At 35.2% G+C, this 24,801-nt stretch overlaps 1 protein-coding gene across 3 annotated transcripts; it reads right to left on the minus strand.

Annotated features, from left to right (window-relative positions):
- Window positions 1-11,188: 11,188 nt before the first annotated feature.
- On the minus strand, window positions 11,189-16,116 carry LOC110894366 (clp protease adapter protein ClpF, chloroplastic). 3 transcript variants are annotated; one of them, XM_022141581.2, is made up of 8 exons: window positions 15,981-16,116; window positions 14,619-15,063; window positions 14,305-14,399; window positions 14,027-14,199; window positions 13,640-13,752; window positions 13,418-13,463; window positions 11,693-11,733; window positions 11,189-11,562 (listed from the first exon to the last, which is right to left on the minus strand). In XM_022141581.2, exons 2-8 carry the CDS (start codon window positions 14,994-14,996, stop codon window positions 11,407-11,409), a joined length of 1,002 nt encoding a protein of 333 aa, XP_021997273.1. In that variant the 5' UTR covers window positions 14,997-15,063; window positions 15,981-16,116; the 3' UTR covers window positions 11,189-11,406. The 3 variants fall into 3 exon arrangements, with proteins under 3 accessions (XP_021997273.1, XP_021997272.1, XP_021997274.1); XM_022141580.2 differs by having other exon boundaries at window positions 14,619-15,079; XM_022141582.2 differs by having other exon boundaries at window positions 14,619-15,060; window positions 15,981-16,111.
- Window positions 16,117-24,801: the final 8,685 nt, after the last annotated feature.

The raw sequence follows: 24,801 nt of genomic DNA on the forward strand, positions 1-24,801 counted from the left end.
TACAGTGTCTCAATACGAAGAAATTAACCAGAAACGTAAAATGTAGAAAATAATAACTTAGTCGATCTACGACCCGTCCGTTGCGGCGAACTTTTCAAAAGGGGAAAATGGACGCGTTGTGACGGGTCAGTCAAATATGAAAAAAATAGAGCAAAAAACGTTGAACCTTACATGCACGCTACGACATGTTAACTCGCAAAATTTAGAACGGCGCGAAAGATAAAAAGTATGGGGTACGAAAGTTGTAGATAATAAAGTGTTGTGTTAAATTAGAAAAGATGGAAAAAGTTGGGGTAAAAGTAAAAAAAATGAAAAGGGGTTAAAATGTAAAATATGAATTGTTTGGGTTAGAAGTGGAAAAATCAAGTTTTTTTTTTTTTTTTGAAGCACTCCCTAAGCCAAAGGTACAAGTAATGATGCATATAGAAGTTGCTTATTAATATATGGAATAATATATGGAATAATGCTTTGATGATATGTCAAGATTTTACTATATTGTTAAAGTCTTTGACCATTTTTTTTTTAATTTTGGACGGCTAAATGTTACACTACCTGGGTAGGGATGAGCAAACCGTTCCCGGTACCTACTTTTAGTATTTTCGGTACCGGTCCGGTACCGGTATTTACCGGTTTTTACTCTCAAATACCGGTACCGGTACCGGTTCGATACTAGACGATACGGAGCTCATCCCTATAGCTACCTGGGTATTGAACCAATGACCTCCTCATATTTAAACACCTAGAAGGTTTTCCTTCTACCGTTAGGTCAAAGCCTCAATGGCAAAAATAAATAAATAAATACAATTCGAAATAAAAACAAAAATTGTCTTTGACTAAATGTAAACCAATAACTTTTTATTTTGGTTATCGTTGAAAGGTTAGGTGGCCTCATTGATTATAATGTTATGTATAAAGATAATATGATGATTTTCAGAATCATTCATGATTCGGGTGCAGACTTACTTGTAAAAGGACGATCATCTTAATTATACAAAGATGTGGAATTTATTTATTAGGCTGTGGGAACGTCCTAGGACCATACTGGTCCGGCGTCGGTCCAAACACCGCCCTGCCCCCCGTCTTCGTCTTCACCGTCTCTTTTGAGACGTTGATGCCGGTACACAAAAGGACAAAATTTACCCATTCTCCAACATTTAACCGTTGATTAAATTAAAAAAAATAATTTCCATAATTAGTAAACAAACGGTAATATCTCAATTGCTAATTCCCGATGAAGGTGTCGTTAAAGTTGTTCCCGAGTCCCAGCCGCAAACCACCAAACGAAAAAAAAGGAAAGCAAGTTGCGGTTGACCAAAGTCAACCTTTGAAACCGAAGCCGAAACAGTGGACGCCGCTCGAGGAGGATGCCTTAGCGAAGGCTTATATAGGCTCATCCACACACCCCGTTAAAGGTATGTAAAGTTAACTTGAAATTTTTTTAGTATATACTTTTTAATATTAATTTTTAAATTTTTTGTAATATATATTTTTGTTGAATATAGGTAACAATCAAACCGGTGAGGGGTTTTGGAAAGCGGTATTGGCAAAGTTTCTTTAGCTAATGGAATAAGGATCATATCGAGATCTCGACTCGGTATCTTCGAAGTGGCGAAAGATGAGTGGGGCCGTCAACCGGTTTTCGGAGGAATATAATAAAATATATACAAGTGGGCGCTGTAGTGAGATGAGCGCCGAGGATGTCTTTAAAGCGGCATTCGAAAAATACAAGACGAACCATAAAGCCGCGTTCCCACACGTTCGGGCTTGGGAAGTTATGCGAAAGGCCCCAAAGTGGGCGCCGGTTCCGAATGAAGTTGAGATGGCAAAACGTCAAAAAACCTTGGAGACCGGTAGTTTTAGTGTCGGCGGCTCGGACGCAAGATGTCACATTAGTTTAAACGACGACGCCGAGTTTGACAAAAAAGAATACGCCGTAAGGGAAGAGGAACGTCCCCCGGGCCGGGACAAATCAAAAAGGGAGGCGGCTTCAAAGAAAAAAGGGTACGGAAAAAGCGATTCGAAGATGGAGGCATTTATGGCCCAATTTAAAACTTACACGGAGGTCACGGCCCAAAAGGCGAAGACGAAGAATCGGGCGGTCGAAGAAAGGGTACGCGTGGCGGGAGAAAAGATACGCGTGGTCGATCATAAGGTTCGGCTCATAGAGTGGGAGATATTGACGATTGATGTTGATAATTATGCCGAACCAAAACGCTCTATTTTAAAGAAAATGCAAGAAGACATTATGAAGAAGTATCAAAGTTAGGAATTTTTTTTTAAGTTTATGTTTTTTTAAGGAGTTAAATGCCATTTTGGTCCCTGTGGTTTGGGTCATTTTACCAGTTTAGTCCAAAGGTTTCATTTTTAACCTATGGGTCCAAAAAGGTTTCACAGTTGCCATTTTAGTCCACTTGGTCAACTTCATCCATTTTTTCTGTTAACGAGAAGGCCAATTTGGTCATTTTGTATGTAATTCTGTTAACTAAAAGGGCAATTCGGCCATATAAAATGACCGAATTGGCCTTCTCGTTAACAGAAAAAATGGATGAAGTTAACTCAGTGGACTAAAATGGCAACTGTTAAACCTTTTTGGACCCACAGGTTAAAAATGAAACCTTTGGACTAAACTGGCAAAATGGCCCAAACCACAGAGACTAAAACGGCATTTAACTCTTTTTTAAGTTTATGTAATGTTTTTTAATATTAATGAATTTATATATTTTCTATCTTATTTGATAAATGTTAAAAAAAAGTAGATGATTTAAAAAAAAAAAAAAAAAGTAAACTTGTGGGGTTGGATCATCCTCCCATTTCCATTGTTTTAGTGTGTTGGACCATCATCAAAGGAACTATGACGTGGCGCATAGGTGACGGATCATCCTCCAAGGAAGGATGGTCAGCATACCGCATAGCCTTTATAACAACATACTTATCTAAATGAGCTTATGAATACGAGACTGGGATAATGTGTCCGATATGATGAGGGCTATCGGGTAAATAGGAGGTTTTTCGACATCAAAGTTGGGCTTGATTAGTGCGCGTGAAAGCTTATCAAAGCCCAGTTGGACCTTTGGACATGAAAGCTAGATCTGATTAGTGTTTTGTCAAAGCACCCACCCGACCATTAGGTGGATATGGCCCAAAATAAACATGGTGTCTGTTTAACTGAAAAAGTGTGAAAACCGTATGTTTTATAAAAAGTGTTTGTGAGGAAGTTTTGGGAAACCCATGAATACTATATTTGTATAAAACACAAGTGTTAAAATTAACAAAATGTAAAAGAAATGTTAAAAAATAAAGGGGAATTGGCCTGTAATAATCCCACCTAGAACTTATTGGCCATTAATAATCCCACCTCAGAATATTCCCCCCACCAGTCCCACCTTTTATCTATTTTTCCTACAATGGTCCCCTGTTAAAAAAACTTAACGGAGTTAAGTTTTTTTCCAAATTACAAACAGATTTTTTAGGGCTTTTGATCAGAACGACGACACGGGTCCATTGATGTAAAACTTGCCTCGAAACCATGCTCCAAACGATGAAAACGGCGCTTCAATTCGGGTGTTTAAATTTCCAATTAACAAAAATCAAGTCACTTGGAGCACCATTTCGAAGTAAGTTTTACATCAATGGACTCGTATCGTCGTTCTGATCAAGAGCCCTAAAAAATCTGTTTGTAATTTGGAAAAAAACTTAACTCCGTTAAATTTTTTTAACGGGGGACCATTGTAGGAAAAATAGATGAAAGGTGGGACTGGTGGAGGGAATATTTTGAGGTGGGATTATTAATGGCCTAGGTGAGATTATTACAGGCCAATTCCCCAAAAATAAATAAATACGTATATTAAGTTGGTGTGCACGTCCCGTGATTAATGGTCAAAGCGATACATGTGGTTTCAAGTAAAGTTACTTGAAAGGGATACATATGAAGTCAATAATAGTGTGAAGTGAAATATATACAAAGATTTTATTGAAAGTTACTTGAAAGGGATACATATGAAGTCAATAATAGTGTGAAGTGAAATATATACAAAGATTTTATTGAATGCTTCCTTCCTTCCATTCATGTCGTTGGTATGTCACTACCCTAGGACATTTCGGAGAAAGAGTAGGGAAATAATTCGAAGATCATCTTTTGTTTTGTTTTTTTTATTTTTTGTTTATATTTCCTTTCTATACTACTAGTTGTGTACATGGCCCTTAGTTCTTTGTGAAATATTGAATGTTACCTTAACTAGTTATTTTCATCCCGCGCGTTGCGGCGGAACCCAATGACTACAAAAGGCGTGTCAGCAACGGCAAACAGATACCGAATATCAAAACATAAATAAAATGACGTGGTAAGGATAGTCACTCCGTCATAATAAAGCGATTTTAAATAACCTAATATATAATAATAGGACTCACACGTCCTACACGTTGGAAATTCGGTTGTTTTCAGTTCAGTTATTACAGTGCTAACATGTTAAAATATGGATGAGCTCGGTACCGGTAATGGCAGCGAAAGTACCGATCCGGAAAATCATCGAAATTAGGTACCGGCACCGAAAATGCTCGGTACAATACAGTATGGTATTTGAAGGTAAAAATCAATAAATACAGGTATGGTGCTAGACCGGTGTCGAACCGAAAGTAACGATTCTGAAAACGCCAAAGGTGGGTACCAAATTGGTACCGAAATGATTTGGTATAGTAAATTTGGTACCGATACCTATACCCGATACCATTTGCTCATCTCTTAATGATGTTACTATTCATTCCATTCTAATTTTAATTTAAATAAATTACTTGCATTGTTGCGTTGCTACAGGATTTGATGAGCTCGTTACCAACCGGTACCGAAAATACCGTTACCGAAATCCCCAAAAGTGAGTACCGGTACCGAATATACCTAGTATGGTACGGTTCGGTACCGGTCGGTACTGGTACGGCACCGGTATTTGAGAGTAAAAACCGGTGAATACCTGTGCAGAACCGGTACCGAAAATACACCGGTTTGATAAATTTGAGACCGATACCTATACCCGATACCATTTGCTCATATCTTAATGATGTTACTATTCATTTCATTCTAATTTTAATTTAAATAAATAAATAAATAAATAAAAACTAAATCACTGTTCACGGTTCGGTACCGGTCGGTATTGGTAAGGCACCGGTATTTGAGAGTAAAAACCGATGAATACCTGTGCAGAACCGGTACCGAAAAGTTTGGTAAATTTGAGACCGATACCTATACCCGATACCATTTGCTTATATCTTAATGATGTTACTATTCATTTCATTCTAATTTTAATCACTGTTCATTCCGTTGCTTTTTTATCATATACTAGGTTGTTGTCATAGGCCGCGCGTTGCGGCGGCGACGTCTTAGTTGTTGCGACGTCTTAGTTGTTTATAATTGCGGACATTATAGTCTTAAAAACATACAGTACTTCATGTTTTATGTTTATAGGAGTTGTGCGGCATACAATACCAGCGCATACCAATCTTGCTAGTGAAATTCTCCCGCGCGATGTGGGAGTCTAAAACACATTACAAGTTCACAACATACAGTGGCAAATCAAGATATTAGGAAAACATATTAATACTCGATATGTATTTATTAAACTGTATAACTCTCAAATCCATAATCCTAATATTTACCAAAATTTTATGTTACTATCCAAAATATTAATATAAAATGATCTAATTTGAACTTAAAATTAAACTAATACCTGTTTTTGAGATGGTTAATCCTTGTAAGAAACTTTTTGAGGAACACCACCGCTCTTTAAACCTCTTCTTCAATTGCAAGTTTGTCCATCTCACCCCCAACCTGTTAAGCAATAATAAAAATTAAACAAAGAATGACTATGTGATGTAGACTTACAAGTATGTTTCAAGATGAAATATTACAATGATGCATTAGTTGCTCCTATATAGCCGAGTCCATATAATATTTTCTCAACTTCACTATCCTGCATAATAAAAATGGATCTATCATAAGTTCATAATCATTTCAGTACATCTCTGACCAACTCAACTCATTTCACTTTTTCTTTTAGCTAATGTTTTGTACTTACACATCAAAGACAAAACATTAGATATAATGAACCGCATTGTTGAAACTAAGTAAGCAGGTAGGAAAAAAAAGAAGATAAGCTTGAGCTTTAAAAAAGCATGTAAAATGTGCCACATAGGTCAATCAGGTCGACCAAACCTGACTTGTTGCAAAAAGGTTACCCATTTTGACCCATTGCCCAATCCGCCAAATATTCCAGCTCTACTAATTGTTGAAAACATTGCATCATAAGCACTCTTCTCACCAGGAAGATTTTCAGGATGTTTGGAACATATTCCTTCATCTACATCAAGTGTAGGGATGAACTCATTAATTAATTGGTGTGGTTTTTGATTTCCCACACCACATTTGGCTGCCGAATGATCTAAGAGCTCAAGATCAGATCAGTGGGTTCCAATTTCACACCAATGGTAAGCCCAGGCCACTACTCTACTGACACCTGCAATATGAAATATAATTAAAGTCATGCATGTCACATGAGTGACTAAAAAGAGTTGGAATGATTTGCTAGACTTCTTACATCACAACTATCAATCCTGAAATGGCATCGTGGTCAATCCTGAATTGCTCCAGTCTTTGATTTGATTTACCAAAGGCGGACTACATGTTTCATCCTTTCATGCAATAGCTCTACCATCAACAATCCAACTTCTATAGTATTCAAAAGGAAAAGTTACATTAGTAGCAAAAAATAGCTTCTTTTAAAAGAAATAATATGATAATGTAGTAGGGCTCCCTAAAGAGCTATCATACTCCCTCACCTGGATGTGAAATCTCTTAAAACCTTTCACGAAGTTACATCAAAACTCAATCACTTTAATTTTAGTTAAATACCTACAAATTTCTACCCCTCATTTTAATCTCTACATATCAATTATATTTCATTAACAGTGTTTCTCCTATAACGCCTTTTGTTTACGTAGCGATGAGTATAACCTTTCAAGTCCATAACGCATGGTGATCAAATGTAGATTAAAATTGGAAAAACAATTTCTATGCATTATTTTTCTTTTTGATGCAATAAACTATAACATCATAGTTTTATTTTGAAAGGTTTCACATCAAAATAAGTTGTGTGATAACACCATAAATGTTGATAAATAAAATGACCAAATGATTCCGGTTCCAATTCCATGCCAAGAAACATTAGAGGAAGACATTCAGTATAAATATAATAAACAATTGCCAGAAAACTTTGAGTGATTCAATCAATGATTCCATCAATTATCATGTGATTTTTTAATGTTTAGACTTTTTTTTGCTATTTAAATAAACCCTCCAAAAAGCATGTTGAAAATGCCAAGAAAATCCTTCAAATTGATTCAAGAAAATCTTTGTTCTAATTGTATATGTGTTTCTCTACCTCTACTAAAACCCCAACGATTTGATAAACTACAGAAATGGAGTATTAACTATCTCAAAATCAATGTTCACATAAAAGAATAGGCAGCCGGTACACACACGTTTAATTTGTTTTTCGTACGATGTATATGTATGATATCCAAATCAAATAAAATGCTAATACTGGATTTATTCGTCATCAAACAAAAAATCGCACTGATGGAGATAACCAACAGTGTTTTAACATAAACGAATCAATCGACTAAACCCTAAAAATAATCGCAAATCACGATCAATACATCTTTCTAGAGAAATTAAAATGCTAATAACATAAAAACAATTACCTGCCCATTATATGAAGGCAAAATCGAGGCTTGGCAAACCCGACTTTAAGGAAGACACGCTGAGGAGATCCGGTGGTAAAAAAGGTTTCTGAAGATCGATTTAGGGTTCAAGAAGAATGGAATCGATTTGGTAAAGATAGCCTATGCCATTGCATTTTTGGCAAAAGAATAACAATTTTTGTTAAGAAAAATTAGGGTTCAAGAGCTCATACTATGAAGAAAATGAAGACAATAACATCGAATGTAGGTTAAGAATATGAACTTACAAGAGAAGATGATGCAGCGGTGAAGACGATGGATCGAGGAGTGAGAATCGATGGGAAGAAAGGCAGATAGTGAGAGCAGATGAAGAAAAAGAAAGATCTGGAAGAAAAGGGTAGTGGCAACTGGCAACACGCACGTGTATTTTAAGAGATTAAGAGAGAAAGGGTAGGTGGCAAAGCCACCGACCTTTCTCTTTAAGATTATATAAATATGAATTTTTAAATAAATAAATAAATAAAAACTAAATCACTATTCATTCCGTTGCTTTTTTATCATATATATGATTTTTTAAATAAATAAATAAATAAAAACTAAATCACTGTTCATTCCGTTGCTTTTTTATTATATATATGAATATGAATATGAATATGAATATGAATTTGAGATATTTCTTTGTGAAAACCAAATTCTATTGCAACTTCCAATGTAGTGTTACTGTTTCACCCTTTTTTCTTTATCCGTGTAGACCATGTTCATGTCGCACAACCATTTGTTTGATTGACCCTTTCTCATTTTCTTCTTTCACAGGCGCACGACCTTGCTTTATGTCTTTCACCAAATGAGCTAGTTTGCCAGTTTTTATGTAATTATGTTATACTCGATCTGTGTTTTTAACTCGTAACAATCATTGGTATCATGCCCACTCCCCTTGTGATACTCACAAAACTTGGTTGTGTCCATGGCAAAGCTTTTAAGGGGCGGAGGGGGCGGCCAACCCCCGAACATGTAATTTTCGTATAGAAATTTTTGGGTATATACGTTTTCGACCATCAGTTTTATAGAAATTTTTAAATCCGATGGCTTTCTCCCCCCGGTCGGAAATCTCAAGCTTCACCACCGGTTGTGTCTCTTGTTTTTTTTTTTTTTTTTTTTTGAACAACAAATTTGGATCACTTGTGTCTCTTGTGGGCGAATCTTTGGGGGGGGGGGGGGGAAGGTGTTTAGTTTAAAGTTTTCAGAGGCTAAGATTTGAGCAGATGTTTTGTTGAGGGAAGAGTAATCTGGCCTTCCTCTGGAGGGCTGCTGGTCACCCTTAGGCCATGGGGTATGGGGCTTGGGTTGGGGGAAAACGCCCAAGGCACCACCCCGGGTGGGCTTGGGTTGGGGGCATGACCCTTGGGGCTTGGGTTTCAAGCCGGGCGTGGGGTGGGGGAGCAAGGTGACATGGCGGGCTGTGTATGGCCAAAAGAAAAGAGCCGTTGGGCTAGCCGTTGGCCAACGGCTATATTAAAAAAAATAACTTTTTCTTCCATTTTTTCACTATAAAACTCACATTTTTTCTTCCATTTTTTACCACATTCAACCACATCTTCTATACATCTTCAATGTATTCCATGCAAGTTGGATACATTCAACGTATTCTAACAAAAAGGGCCGAAATACGAAGGAGCAAAGAAGCTAGAGGTGCCGCTAGAGATGCCCAGAAACAAAAACGGGATGATTTGAAATTTCTATCCCAGCCCATTGATCACCTACAGGGTGACGAGTTAGAACTAGTCTTGACGTTGAGACAAGAGATAAAAAACAAATATAAAAGTTAGGAATTTTTTTTTTTTTTTTTTGTAATTTTCTTTATTTAAAAATATTAAAAAAAATAAATTTGTTGTTTTAAATAATATTAAAATAGCCCAGCGGGTCAGCCCACGAAGCCCACCAAGCCCACGCCCCAAACCCCCGTCCCACCATACCGTGTTGAATGTGGGTTTAGCCAAGGTCTGCCACCCATTCCACGTGTCAACCAATGCCCAACCCAAGCCCCACCATACCCCATGGTCTTAGAGTGTTTTTTGACCTGTCATATCGACATCATTCCTTTGAAATTTGCCACTTCTATAATTCCCCCTTGGGTTCCTCTGATCCTGCTCTTCTACATTCTTAGATGATCTTTCTTTCGGTTTGTTGCATGACTAGCGGCCACCGATTTTTCTTGTCGTACATAAACTTTGGCGATAGTTGAAGATTTCTTGTATGAAATTCCATCCCACGAATGGCGCTAATGAAGAAACGTGTATCTGTGGTATGGATCTCGGATCTCCTTAATCAACCTGGGTTATCTTCCACGATGGCAATCGGAGCTAAGGTCTGCAAAACGGAACACCGTTAGGACTCGTCACATGAATGGGATTATCCTTGTGGCCACCCTCCGGCGTGAGAATGAGTATTCGGTTTGTGGTAGTAAATTGGGGAGAGAGAGAGAGAGTATTGGGAGAGTATATGTCATACCTTTGGTTTGGTCTCGTCTATCTATACTGATCGGTGGTTAGGTTTCCCCGTATTTATGAATTGTATTTGTGTTGGGATTGCACCCGAAAAGTAGAAAATCATGCATATCTTCCCAACTTTATGGGGACCCGGTTATTCATTGATATCTATTATAGTCAAAATAGGTGTTTGACTGGTTCGGGTCATGCAAACCGGGTCATACCTTGTCAAGTAAGTTGGTTGGTGATCTTAGGACCTTATTTAATCTAAGTTATGAATCTATATCCTAGCTTGGAATTTCCCTGTGAATTAACTTAAGTGGGGTGTCTATATCTCAAGTTACATTACACATAGCCTCTATATATCCCTACCTTGACCCGATGAATCTGAGTGATGATGGTTTATCCGATTTTCCTAACCTAACTGTAGCTTACGGTTTGGAAATTCAGGCCCTACTGTTGGTGTATCTGTTTTCTAAGTAGTCATAGCCTATCTCAATTCCTCGACCATTGTAGTTGAACCTGGGTTGTCTAGACCAACCTACAACATATTCTCGCTTGTCTGGTGAATTTTAATTGAAGTGCATTTTGTAACTTCTGAACGCACTTGACGACAGCTATCAAACAATCGCTTGTCATTTCAAATGTAGATGAACAATTTTTGACTCGTTTAAGATGGGTTCCGTTTCTGAAGAGCCTTCCTTTGGACTGTCATTTGACCACATTAGTTGCATCTAAGGAAATAGAGATGGGCAAATCGGGTTTTTTATACCCGGAACCGGTTCCTAACCGTACCCGGTTCTTAAGTGAGTGTTAATGGAACCGATTCTTGTAGGAACCATTTTCGATGCTTTGGAATACCATATTTCACAATATTTTCGGTTTGCAACTATTTACACCATCCTTGAAATGGCTATGGCGTCGATACCAGCCATGTCTCATCTAAATTCCAAATGGCACATATCTAAATCAACTGATTCGAAAATTCCAACATCATTTTGGTTGGTTATCTTGACAAAATCATGAATTCAATTCGAATATTCCAACATTCAACTTGTTGCTCCTCAATAACAAGAAGAAACCATCCTCAATTGTAGTAGGAAATATATATATATACACATTCTATTTATACAAGCCATAAGGTTTGGCAGCATAACCGCAAGATCACACCAACGGCCTGGATTACATACGTTCAAGCATCATCTCCAGACTTCTCATCCTGTGGATCATATGGCACCTCATGTCTAGGTCTATTGTACTTCTCACGCAGTTGCTTCACCGGAATAAAGTCTCCAGCCGAATCCATACCATAGAATAAGAAGGAAACATATGGATGATCAAACCTAGCCTGCAAAAGTTATAACCCAAGGGGGCATAAGCATAATCGTCATATTTGCTTATAAATGGGTCAATCTAGGTTACTTTCATCTATAACGGGCCAAATACTTTTATCTCTAGGAACAATAAATTACACTTGCCTTATCTGGTTCTTCCGGAGCCAATAAGTTTTCCTCTGGAACTAAGAAAACGCAAGAGACATACGTCAATAAGCAAGGGGCATTAAGTAAACAATAATATTACTTTATAAAGAAGTTTAACAGGCTTTATACACCATGTCTTTTTTAATAATCATGAGAACCTGTCCCAGGAATACTCAAGGCCCCCAACAACATCCATGAAATAAAGGACTAAAAATTTGAGAAAGGTTTATTTTAGAGTAAACTGCCATTTTGGTCCCTGTGGTTTGGGCACTTTTGCCATTTTAGTCCAAATCTCAAACTTTTTAAATCTAGGTCCCTGTGGTTTTGTTTTTGTTGCCATTTTGGTCCAAAATTCAAAAACCTCAATTTTTCACTGTTACAACCTGCCTATTTTGGATAAAAGTCTTTTTATCCAGGGGTAAATTGGTCATTTCATAAATATAATGTGATAGAACTGATTTTAAAAGGTAAATGGATATTTAAGAAAAACCCAAATAAGAACTCCAAGCTTGCTAACAAAACCAGATCTACCTCATTTCCTTTCATCTCTGTGATCCACCTTCAACCAAAACCATCATCCACCCGATCTTTTACCTCCTCTCTCTATAATCCATCTTCAACCACAACCATCATCCACTTCCGATCTTCTACCTCCTCTCTCTGTAATCCACCTTCAACCACAACCATCATCTACTTCCGATCGCCACAACTGGTGGGAGAGAGAGAGAGAGACGGAGCGGTGTCGGAGCAAACCACAAACACCCAAAAACACACACTTCCGTTGCAAGCGGTTTCGGAGCAAACCACCTTCAACCACAACCATCATCCACTTCCGATCTGCAATTCCGCTATTGGTTCATCTTCTTGAAAATGCTATTTCGATTTTGCTTTCGTTTTGTAAAAGATATTATGAGAATCTTGGAGTTATAAGCAGGCTCGGGGTGTTGAGGCCGTTAATGGAGCTTGCTAACAATGGCACAGAACGGGCTAAATGAAAGGCTGTATTGTTACTGGGGTATCTTCAAAGGTCTCAACAACAACTTCAACATGTTGATGGCTAACTTTTGATGGTGATTGGTTGGTATTTATACTTGATTTAGAGTCCTTGATTTATTTATACTTATTTTTTTCGGTTCGTGAGTCCTCCAGATCTTGATCTTTGTGTTTTCATATTGGTCACTGCAAATTCATTTGATTTGATTTTTTATTGTGTGATTCGAGATCGGATGGGTCATTTGATTTCATTTGATGTGGGATTCGAGATCGGACGGGTCAAATGTGAAGGCGAAGGTGGTGATGTCGGTGGAGGTCTGGGATTAATTTCTCCGTCCAAGATGATGTTTGATCTGGGTTTTATTGCAAAAAATGATGTTTATTCTGGGTTTTGATGATGATGATGATGATGATGATGATGTTTGATCTGGGTTTTATTGCAAAAAAAATGAAATTTAAAAAATGACCAAAATGCCCTTACACTAAAGGACAAAATAATCAGTTTTTAACAGTCAAAATAGAGGGTTTTTGGATTTTAGACTAAAATGGCAACAAAATGCAAACCACAGGGACCCAGATGTAAAAAGTTTGAGATTTGGACTAAAATGGCAAAAGTGCCCAAACCACAGGGGCCAAAATAGCAGTTTACTCTTTATTTTAATAATGGGAATGTGTTAAAGAACTGTTTTGAGGAAAAACGAAATACAGTACTAAGAATCAGCTACTTACCATATGCTACCAATAAATTGGGGTCTTCACGTACATCAACCAAAACCTGCAACAAAATAACCCAATCTCGTCGTTTATTCCGATAGAAGTACAAATATAACAAGCATTCAGAATTTTTTTTAAAAAAAAAGTCGAAATAAAAAGCAATGGATGAGTACATGCTTTTGGTACTTGGGTATTTTATAGATGAAAAAGCAGATAAAATAGGGAGGATTACGAGACCTGATAATACGGTTGATCAGGACCACGAGTCAGCTGGTCAACATGTGCATTTTCCATCCATGTGCTTGTTTCACAGCACACTGGATCCATACCACAAATCACCGCTCTGTATCCTATGGCAACCAAACTAAGTTCAGAAAAATAGAAAAAATAAATAGAAAGCAACACAATTGAATATGCAATTAAACAAATGCACCATTTGACTGGGAAATTAGATTAATTCAAGTGTCATAAATATATAAATAAATAAATAAATAAATAAAAGAGAATTCAGTGAGTAAATTTGCTATTACAACTTGAAATAGAAGGAGGAAAAAGGATTTTATTTTCTTTTGTGGAGAACAAAAATATAATCTGAAAAACAGTAAAGAGATGAAAGATATATACCGAATTTTTTGTGCCTAACTTTCTGGCCTAAACGGAACTCAAATTGGGCTTTTTCAAAGGCTTGGGCCTTTATTGTTGCAGCCAATGAATCGGCCTCCAGCTTGGAAATCTGATCACGTATTTCAGCTGCCAGCGAATAATTTTCATTCTCTATTGCATTCTGCAGGTCTGCTCTGCAGAAGTAAGATAGCACATGAAAAAGATTAACATAATATCATATTTATAACATCGAATCACCCCGACTAAGCTAAAAGAACAATATTATGTGAAAAACTCACCGTAAACGCAACAAGCTTATACCCTTGTCTTGAGCTTCACTTTTTGAAGATAGACCCCTTTTCGATTCTTGCTGCTTAATAACTTCAACTTCAACCTTTTATAAGCATTTCGAAGTAAGCTTAACTCATACAAACAATATTTCATAATACTCATTTGGGTCTACATGTTTTATTTATTTATTTATTTATGTCATTACCGTTGAATATTTTTCATATTTGACACCGTCATACACCTCACTAGACTATGTGTGAAGATATATATTCCAACCTAACATGGAAAGAAAGTATAACAAGCATTCATTAGATGATCAAACCTCATTGAGCTTGTTTCTCAACTGATTTGCAATCTCATACTCCTCCAAATTCAATGCATACTGTACTCTCGTTGCCAAATCCAACTGGTAAAAGAATATGAGAATATCCTCATTTGCGCTCTCACTACGCTCTGAACTCGCATCTGAACTCTGATCACCTCCTCCTCTAAAAAACCAACCCGCTTCAACCCGTGTACTTTCTTGTCCAGATATATCAGAAGACGAGAGGTTCCGCACACACTGATGTGAAAGGAATCTTCTTTCAGCCCCGAATATTAAGTTTCCGTGACTTCTCCTCAGTCTTAAACGCCTTCTTGAAGCATTTGCAGATCCACACACACTACTGTTTGTGGATGCTGTAATGGTGGTTACTGACATTCTGTTGTATGACACTACCGACAATCACAGCTTTTATATTCCTTAAGTGAACTATGCTTTTACCCTGCTGTATGTATACAAACCTGTTACCAATTTGATTTATTATACTGTAACTAATACATCTATTATAACTGATAACAAAACTATTGGATATTAGATTTATTATTATTAACCCACGGGCCCAGTAGGTATCTAGGGTTTGCATTTCGTTCTGTATATATTGTAATGCATTATTCGGTAATAATCAGTTTTGTATTTCACCATCTAACGTGGTATTATAGCCTTGGTTTAAAAAAGCTGAGTGTGCAGCTGAGCGTTGTACAACAAGCTTTTTATGTTGTACATTTATGTTTTTTTCATTTTAAAACACATATAAAGCTTCGTTATAGCTAAATCATAGGTATCGGATGCTAAACAATTATGGGATATATAAAATAAATTTTATAATCACTTTGCGCCTTGCGTACGAAAAGCTCACCGCTTTTGCGCTTTACGCTTCGGTTTTAGACCTCATCGCTTTTGTGCGCTTCCCGTTTTTTAAACCAAGATTATAGCCACCCGCACCACCTCTGCGGAGGTGGTAGAGAGCCTAAGGTGGCTCTGATACCATGTAAGATGGTGAAATTCTGAACTGATTATTACTGAATAATGCATTACAATATATACAGAACGAAATGCAAACCCTAGATACCTAATGAGCCCGTGTGCTCATAATAGAAAAATCTAATATCCATAAATATCAACAGATGGAAGAACTGAATATAAGTTCCAAGTTACAGTACAATCATAGTTACAATTTCATGCAGTAATCAGAATAAAAGTAAAGATAATCCATTATAACAAACTCAAATGAATTTTTAAGCTGAAACTAATTTGAGTAATCAAAACACATACAAGTTGAAAATATTCAAGAATCAGCTTTGAAAAGAAAGGTAAAAGAAACTATAACCGATCAAATGATAGTTGAGTAGCGAGATTACTTACCGGGAAACGAAATGAAGAGCGTGAATTGTTGGAATTTGGAACCCTAATTGGTTGGGGTTGTGAAATGATTTAGAATTAGAGGCTGAGGTTTTGACGGGTGTATAATGAATAATATCTATCGTACTCGTGTGTGTGTGACCCGACGATTAATAATAAAATATTTTTTAAGTGTACCAAAAAAATTCTTTTACATAGGCTACTTATTTTATTACATGGTAGTTTAGTGGTATTTTAGTAATGTGATAAGGGTTTATGATTAATAGGTTTTGGGTTCGATTTTTGTAAGAGGGTTTTTTTAATATTGATTGTGTTTCTTTCTGAATTGATGTATAGGCATTATACCTAGTGGAGATGAATATAATCAAGTGATTCCGCTCGTGGCACGATGATACTCTAGTGGTCCGATAATGATCCGAATTCGCCGTTCAAAAAAAATATATATGGCACTTATTTTAAATAATTTTCTTTACATATGCTACTACTCATTTTATATTTTTTTACATATCGTACTTATTGCTATATATTAATTTACTATATATTTACTATATATTTATTTATTTACTTTTACTATATATTAATAATTAATATTAATAATTAATATTAATAATTAATAATTAATAATTATTATTTTATTAATTATTAATAAATAAACTGAAATGAATAGTAATTTTAATATTATAATAATATATAGTTTTTTTAATACTTTTATTATTTTAATATTATAATAATAATTATTTTCTTTACTTTTTAACTTTAATCCTTTTTTAATATCAGAGGTTGAGATAAGCTTGGTGTCAACCGGTATTAAACCAGTACCGGTATCGAAAATACCTGGATGGTCCTGTTAAGTATCAGTACATGAAGGTAAAAACCGGCACTAATACAGAAAACGGCAAAAGTTGGTGCCGAATTGATATTGGAAATCTTTTGGTTCGGGAAATTCAGAGCTGCTTCCCGGTACCATTTGCTCATCCCTGATCACAGTTACCGTACGAACAACGGTATTGTATAACTATTTTTTGTTGATTTTCTTCAACTTTTAACTTTTTTCTTTTTTTAGTTTCAGTGGTAGGGATAAGCTCGGTGCCAACCGATACAGAATCGGTACTGATACCGAAAATATCGGTTACGGTACCAGTATATGATGGTAAAAAACAGTAGTGAACCGATACCAGGAACGCCAAAAGTCGGTACCGAATTGGTACTTAAGATCTTTCGGTTCGGCAAATTTGGTAACGGTACCCAGAACAATTTGCTCATCTCTGACCACAAGTTTCATACGAACAACATCGTTATCATACAACTTTTTTTATTGATTTTCTTTCGGTTATGTTTTAGTGTTTTTTTTCTACATTTTCTTTTTATTCTTGTCAGCAGTTCCATTCGCAACACGCTCGTAGTGATTTCAAAACATATATAAACACAGACTAAATAACAAAAGAAATCTGCCGCAACTTGGCAAACTTTTTGAAATAATTTTCTTTTACATATGGTACTTATTTTATTATCGTGGTTGTTATCTTAAGGGGAAAATCAAAATTTCTAGAAGCACCTAAATTAAGGTGATTATAGATTCATTCAAGTCTTACAGTTAGTATTTTAATTTTAATTTTAATTGTATACTATTAATAGGTGAAGTAAATGAATAGTGGTTTGTGGTATTTTTGTAATTTATGTAGTGTTTAGTGGTAATTTGTTTGATTTATAATACTTATTTTACCCCAACGTTGCAATAGTATCAAAACTAACGCTTAAACTTTGAAATGTCACTTTGATCCCCTAAAAATACTAAAGTTTGGGGTTTGTATACTATTAATAGGTGAAGTAAATGAATAGTGGTTTGTGGTATTTTTGTAATTTATGTAGTGTTTAGTGGTAATTTGTTTGATTTATAATACTTATTTTACCCCAACGTTGCAATAGTATCAAAACTAACGCTTAAACTTTGAAATGTCACTTTGATCCCCTAAAAATACTAAAGTTTGGGGTTTACTCTAAAATTAATTTCTTGCAACGTTTTTATTTTTATTTTATGTATGTCTCGGTATAAATTCGATTTCGTCTACGCTTTAACGCAATTTTGGTGTATATCTACGCTTTAACGTAATTTTGGTTTGGAAACAAGTCGAGCCAATTTCAGGATCTATTGGTTTTAGGTGCGTTTTGACGTAAATTTTGTTGGAAATATATTAGGCCAAACATAATACGTTTTCATCCGAGAATATAAATTTGAGTTATTATACGTTTCGACGTAAATTTGGTTCGGAAACGAGTCAGGTCGATTGTAGTCTATACTTTATCACACCGCGTACGACCGTACACACGTGTTTATTGTATGTACGGTTTGAGTTGGTCTCCGTTTAGACGTAAATTTTGTTTGTAAACAAGTCAGGTCAAATAAAATACATTTTCATTCAACAGTATGAATTCGGATTATTCTAGTTTTAACGTAACTTTAGTTCGGAAGTGAGTCAGGTTGATTGTCGTCTATACGCGTACAACGTCGCCGCAACGCGCGACGGGTAAAAAAGCTAGTTTAAATAATAAGTAAACTGAAATGAATAGTAATTTTAATATTATAATAATATATATTTTTTTAATACTTTTATTATTTTAATATTATAATAATAATTATTTTCTTTACTTTTTAACTTTAATCCTTTTTTAATATCAGAGGTTGAGATAAGCTTGGTGTCAACCGGTATTAAACCAGTACTGGTATCGAAAATACCTGGATGGTCCTGTTCAGTATCAGTACATGAAGGTAAAAACCGGCACTAATACAGAAAACGGCAAAAGTTGGTGCCGAATTGATATTGGAAATCTTTTGGTTCGGGAAATTCAGAGCTGTTTCCCGGTACCATTTGCTCATCCCTGATCACAGTTACCGTACGAACAACGGTATTGTACAACTATTTTTTATTGATTTTCTTCAACTTTTAACTTTTTTCTTTTTTTAGTTTCAGTGGTAGGGATAAGCTCGGTGCCAACCGATACAGAATCGGTACTGATACCGAAAATATCGGTTACGGTACCAGTATATGATGGTAAAAAACAGTAGTGAACCGGTACCAGGAACGCCAAAAGTCGGTACCGAATTGGTACTTAAGATCTTTCGGTTCGGCAAATTTGGTAACGGTACCCAGAACAATTTGCTCATCTCTGACCACGAGTTTCATACGAACAACATCGTTATCATACAACTTTTTTGTTGATTTTCTTTCGGTTATGTTTTAGTGTTTTTTTTTTCTACATTTTCTTTTTATTCTTGTCAGCAGTTCCATTCGCAACACGCTCGTAGTGATTTCAAAACATATATAAACACAGACTAAATAACAAAAGAAATCTGCCGCAACGTGACAAACTTTTTGAAATAATTTTCTTTTACATATGGTACTTATTTTATCATCGTGGTTGTTATCTTAAGGGGAAAATCAAAATTTCTAGAAGCACCTAAATTAAGGTGATTATAGATTCATTCAAGTCTTACAGTTAGTATTTTAATTTAAATATCAGTATTTAAATTTAAATATCAAATGATGAGAGATATAATTTTTTTTATTTAATTTATAGTTATTTTGGTAAATTAGTTATTAAATTTTCTTACGGTTTACAAGTCATTTTATTTCTCTATGTTGTTATAGATGTTAGTCCCGAAAAACACGTGACATCACTCAACAGTTCAATCGAACGCGGAATATAAGATTAAACCGTATGAACAAAAAGAAATTTTTCATTACAAATCTTAGTGCCGCTGCTTAGATCGCACACAGTCTCAAGGACTGTCTGGTACGATCTTCGAGAAACTTTCACACAATCTTTAGGATTGTCGGGTACAAGGTTCTCCTTTGGGGATTACATAGTGACACTATTTGAGAGCTCCACTACTAATAATCTAGTCAAGACTATATATAGGAGCCTCTACCCCATTGGCTCACATGGCCTAGCCTAGGGCTGTAAACGAACCGAACGAACACGAACAAGGCCATGTTCGTGTTCGTTCGTTAAGGAAATTAACATGTTCACGAACGCATACCGAACATAAGTTTGTGTTCATGTTCGTTCGTTAAGCAAATTCAGTTGTTCACGAACAGTTCGTGAACACTGGTCTCGAACACAAACGAATGAAAGCAAATAAAAACGAACGCAAACAAACATTTAACTTGAAAATAAAACACAAAAACATTGTTATCCTTAAACATTTGATATAAGTAGTTAAATACAACCATCAAATGATAAATCAAAACACAAGAAGTCTACTACACCACGAAACGATGAATCAAGTTTAACTAACTTAGACATAATTATCCCCAAAAATGTCTTAGAATGTCCAAATTTTAGCTAACTTAGAAAAAAAAATATGGTTTCAAGTTTTCAATATGTTTAGATAAAAGGTTTATTATTTATTGTTTTTTTAATATAAACAAATGAACATGAACGAACGTAACCGAACACATTACCGAACGTTCACGAACGTAGTTGAACGAACGAGACCTGTGTTCGTGTTCGTTCGCTAAGCTAACCGAACGAAAGTTTTTGTTCGTGTTCGTTCGTTAGGCTAATCGAACGAACATAAACGAACTTCCCGCCGAACGGTTCACGAACTGTTCGCTGAACGTTTGGTTCGTTTACAGCCCTAGCCCAAGCCCAAGTTCTAATCTAAACCAAATAAACACAAATAAACGTAATAAAGATAAGCGTAAAATTATGGACCTAACAATACAAAATCAAATAGCAGTCAAGGTTCGCTATACGATATATAGGTTATAGCGGTGGTATAGCGGTAACTTTTATATCATGCATAATTTATGTATTTATATATTATATATATATTTGAAAATTTTTAATGGTAATATTAAAATTCGATTTAGGAAGTCTAGCCACGAGAGTTCAAACTCCAGCAATTTAGGAACCACCAAAGATGTAGGAAGTGGAAGTCCAGCGATTTCTAGATTTAGGTTTTATTTTGTTAAACGATGAAGAACCAGGCAACCAACGTCCAGCAAATGAAGACTCTAGGCCTTGATTTGGGTTTAATTTTGAGTTTGGGCTTTTATTTTTTTGGTTTATTTCAAACAATGTGGGCTTTTAGGCTAAAATACAAAAACTGCTAAAAGCACCGTATGTACGCTAAGCGCTATAGCGCTATTGACTGCATAGCATAGCTATTTCTACTCTTAACTCTACATATTATTACGAGACTTGAACTCTCAACCTCATGAGAAAAGACACCTTATCTCGACACTTTAATACCACCAGACTACAAGCGTAATTAGTTATTAACTATAGCCACTTATAAAAATTATTTTTTTTATTATCATCATTATACTATCTATGCAAAATTCACGTAATTTCATTTTTTTAATTTCTCTTCATCTTTGTAATTGAGTGGTTTAAGACTGGCTGATACTGAACCGACTCATGACAGCCATTTACATCCTTAAATTCAAGATAAGGAATAACACTATTAGAAAACAGACTTTTGCTAATACATGAATTTCCATTTATACATCTCTATTAGTGTTTTTTTTTTTTCAAAAACAGAATACAATACAATTATATAAAATTGCAAGCCGGTCGGCTTATTAAATAATGATTGTGACCAACGGGATGGTGGTCCATTGGCAAATGCAAAGCCTATAAATACTTTGGAAGGGGAAGATCTTGGCTTCAAGTCCCACAAACGACATGAATAAAAGAAATCTGCAATTCAAAAAAAATTAAATAAAGACTGTTTTTCTGATCATACAACCATTAATATATAATAACTAGATTTTTTTACGTCACGCGTTGCGGCGAAACCGAGCAAATGATAATGTAAAATAAAAGTGATTAGAAAATAAAACATGGTGCTTAGAAAGCCAAACCATTAGAACGGTTTAGTTTATCATGGTACCATTTTTGTGATACCAAATAAATATTTTATTTTATTTTGAGTACAAATTCGTGTTTAACAAAACTTATAACGGAATGGACGTACTTAAGTTTTTAGAAAAAAGTTATAAACGTAAATTGTTAAAGAAGTATCAAATTAATTGATAAATTAATATATCTTCTAAAAGATTATTAAAAAAATATTAAAGAAAATATTATATGGTTTTAAAAAAAAGAAAAAAAGTTAAAACTAATGTTATTAAAAGTAAATATAATAGTAAAGTATTATAATACATTAAATAATAAAATAAAAAAAAAACTATATATTATTATAAAAATAAAATTACTATTTATCGTCCTTCGTAAAAAGTATTTATATAATATAATATATAATTAAAAATAAATATAATAATAAACTATTATAATACATTAAATAATAAAATAAAAAAAACTATATATTATTATAAAAATAAAGTTACTATTCATCATCGTTCACTAACAATATATATAGACGTACTTAAGTTTTTAGAAAAAAGTTATAAACGTAAATTGTTAAAGAAGTATCAAATTAATTGATAAATTAATATATCTTCTAAAAGATTATTAAAAAAATATTAAAGAAAATATTATATGGTTTTAAAAAAAAGAAAAAAAGTTAAAACTAATGTTATTAAAAGTAAATATGATAGTAAAGTATTATAATACATTAAATAATAAAATAAAAAAAAAACTATATATTATTATAAAAATAAAATTACTATTTATCGTCCTTCGTAAAAAGTATTTATATAATATAATATATAATTAAAAATAAATATAATAATAAACTATTATAATACATTAAATAATAAAATAAAAAAAACTATATATTATTATAAAAATAAAGTTACTATTCATCATCGTTCACTAACAATATATATATAATATAATATAATATAATATAATGCTTGATATGAGCAAAACAAATTGTATACTAATCTCTTTTATATCACCCCCATTATAAAAAATAAAAAATTAATAAAAAAAGATCCATCTTGATCCAAACCCACCTTTTTTATTGTTGCATTTTTTTTCTGATCCAGATCTACGTCATATTTAGATCAAGATCATGCTTTCCACTAAAAAAATGAAACACTTACAGATCCAAGACATATCATTGACAACTGATGGATTTGCAGATAAGAATCTCATAGAAAAGGGTGGATTTGGAGAGGTGTATGAAGGCATTTCTGAAGATCGCGGTCACATTGCGATAAAGCGGTTGGATCGTGGGCAAGGGAAAGGAGACCATGAATTCAAGACGGAGATTGCTTTGCTTTCGGTATATGAACATGAAAACATAGTCTCACTTCTTGGATTTTTTCACAACCATGGCAATCAGATACTTGGTAATAAGTATCAAAGCAACAGGAGTCTCGACAATTAACATTAACGACTTCAGATCTGTCTAGATGCTGCCTGTGGGTTAAGTTACCTTCATTACAGTTATTTACCGTGATCTCAAAAGCTCAAACATTCTTTTGGTTACAAACTGGGAAGTTGAAGTTTATCTCGAGTTAGTCCCTTGGATAAACTGTAAAGAGGTTTGAAGAGAAGTTTGTTTTATCCCCTCGGCAAGAGCTGTGTTTGAATGTCTACGTGCCCCACATGCTTAGGATTTTCTGTCTGTCGCACCTATTGAAGGCTTGGGGCAACACATGTCGGCTGTGGAATACCGTGCTATCCTTAGATACCGACTGATGATTCCTTTGTTCCCAGTTGACGAGCCATGTCCGGTATGCCGCAAAGCGTGTTTGGATTCTTTCGGCGAGCACGCAATCCACTGTAAAGAGCTACCAAGGTTTAAATATCGGCATGATTGGGTGAGAGATGTGTTATGTGATGTTCTTAAGCGGGCCGGGATCTGTGCCAAAAAGGAGGCTCCAGTAAATTTCCTGACTGACCCCTTAGAGGGGAGGTCCACTTTACGCCCGGCGGACATCCTTGTGTTTGGATGGGAAGTGGGGAAACACGCTTGTGTAGATCTAACTGGAGTCTCCCCCTTGTCGGGCTCAAGGACAAGGGCTTTGTCGTAGGGCAAGCGGTGCTCAAGGCAGAGGCCAGCAAAGTGGCAAAACATGAGAAAGCCTGCCGGAGAATCAACATGTGTTTGTCCCGTTTGCGTTTGATACCTTTGGTGGTCTCGCTCCTGACGTTATGCGACTCTTGAATCGGGTTCAAAAAGTCGTTAACAGTAATTCTTCGTCGCAAAAGGTTTCAAACTTTGTATTTAGTAGAATTGGTTTTTCTATTCAAAAGGGGGTGGCGGCGCAACTTGTTGCCCGACTACCTGCCATTGCTTTGTAATTGCCCTTTTTCGTGTGGAATGATATCGCCATGATTTTTTAGCTCAAAAAAATAAATAAATAAACTGATCCAGACTACTTGAATACCGATTATCTCACATAAAATTTCGATGTTTACTCTTATACTCTTATTAGATTATAGATATATGAGCAGTTATATTGTTAGTATTGTGATTCAGATGTTTCTGTTTTTTTGTTAATCTTCTTCACTGCAATCTGTTGAGAGATGACAACAGCACCAAACAATGCAAATCAAGAATATCATAATCATAATCTGACAAACATTACTAGTTTTGTAACTATCAAAGTTGATGAAAACAATTTACTATCCTGAAAGCATCAAATTGTTCAATTTTTTGTAGACTATGAGACTCTTGCAGTTCTTAAACATGGATTTGAACCTGTTGTTCTGGGCACGAGCGGTTCTTTCCTATTGCTCCTGGCGTCGTTGATCGGGGTCTTTAATCATAGACATGAAAGCAGGATCTAAATATGATTCCAAATGTACGGGTCAAAACAGGTTGGGTTGGGTTGACCCTAAACAAAATACCTTTGATGAGATGTCGATATGTTTTAGGTTAAAACAGGTTGGGTCGGGTTGA

This window comes from Helianthus annuus, chromosome 12 (genome assembly GCF_002127325.2).
Source record: "Helianthus annuus cultivar XRQ/B chromosome 12, HanXRQr2.0-SUNRISE, whole genome shotgun sequence".
NCBI classification, from domain to species: domain Eukaryota; kingdom Viridiplantae; phylum Streptophyta; class Magnoliopsida; order Asterales; family Asteraceae; genus Helianthus; species Helianthus annuus.

Excerpts from the sequence above, each read along its gene's own strand:
- LOC110894366 (XM_022141581.2), bottom strand. The coding sequence starts at position 14,996 with ATGTCAGTAACCACCATTACAGCATCCACAAACAGTAGTGTGTGTGGA. Across the intron at positions 14,400-14,618 it reads TGAGAAACAAGCTCAATGAG|GTTGAAGTTGAAGTTATTAA; the intron begins GTTTGATCATCT and ends TGCTTATAAAAG. Across the intron at positions 11,563-11,692 it reads CTCCGGAAGAACCAGATAAG|GCTAGGTTTGATCATCCATA; the intron begins GCAAGTGTAATT and ends TAACTTTTGCAG.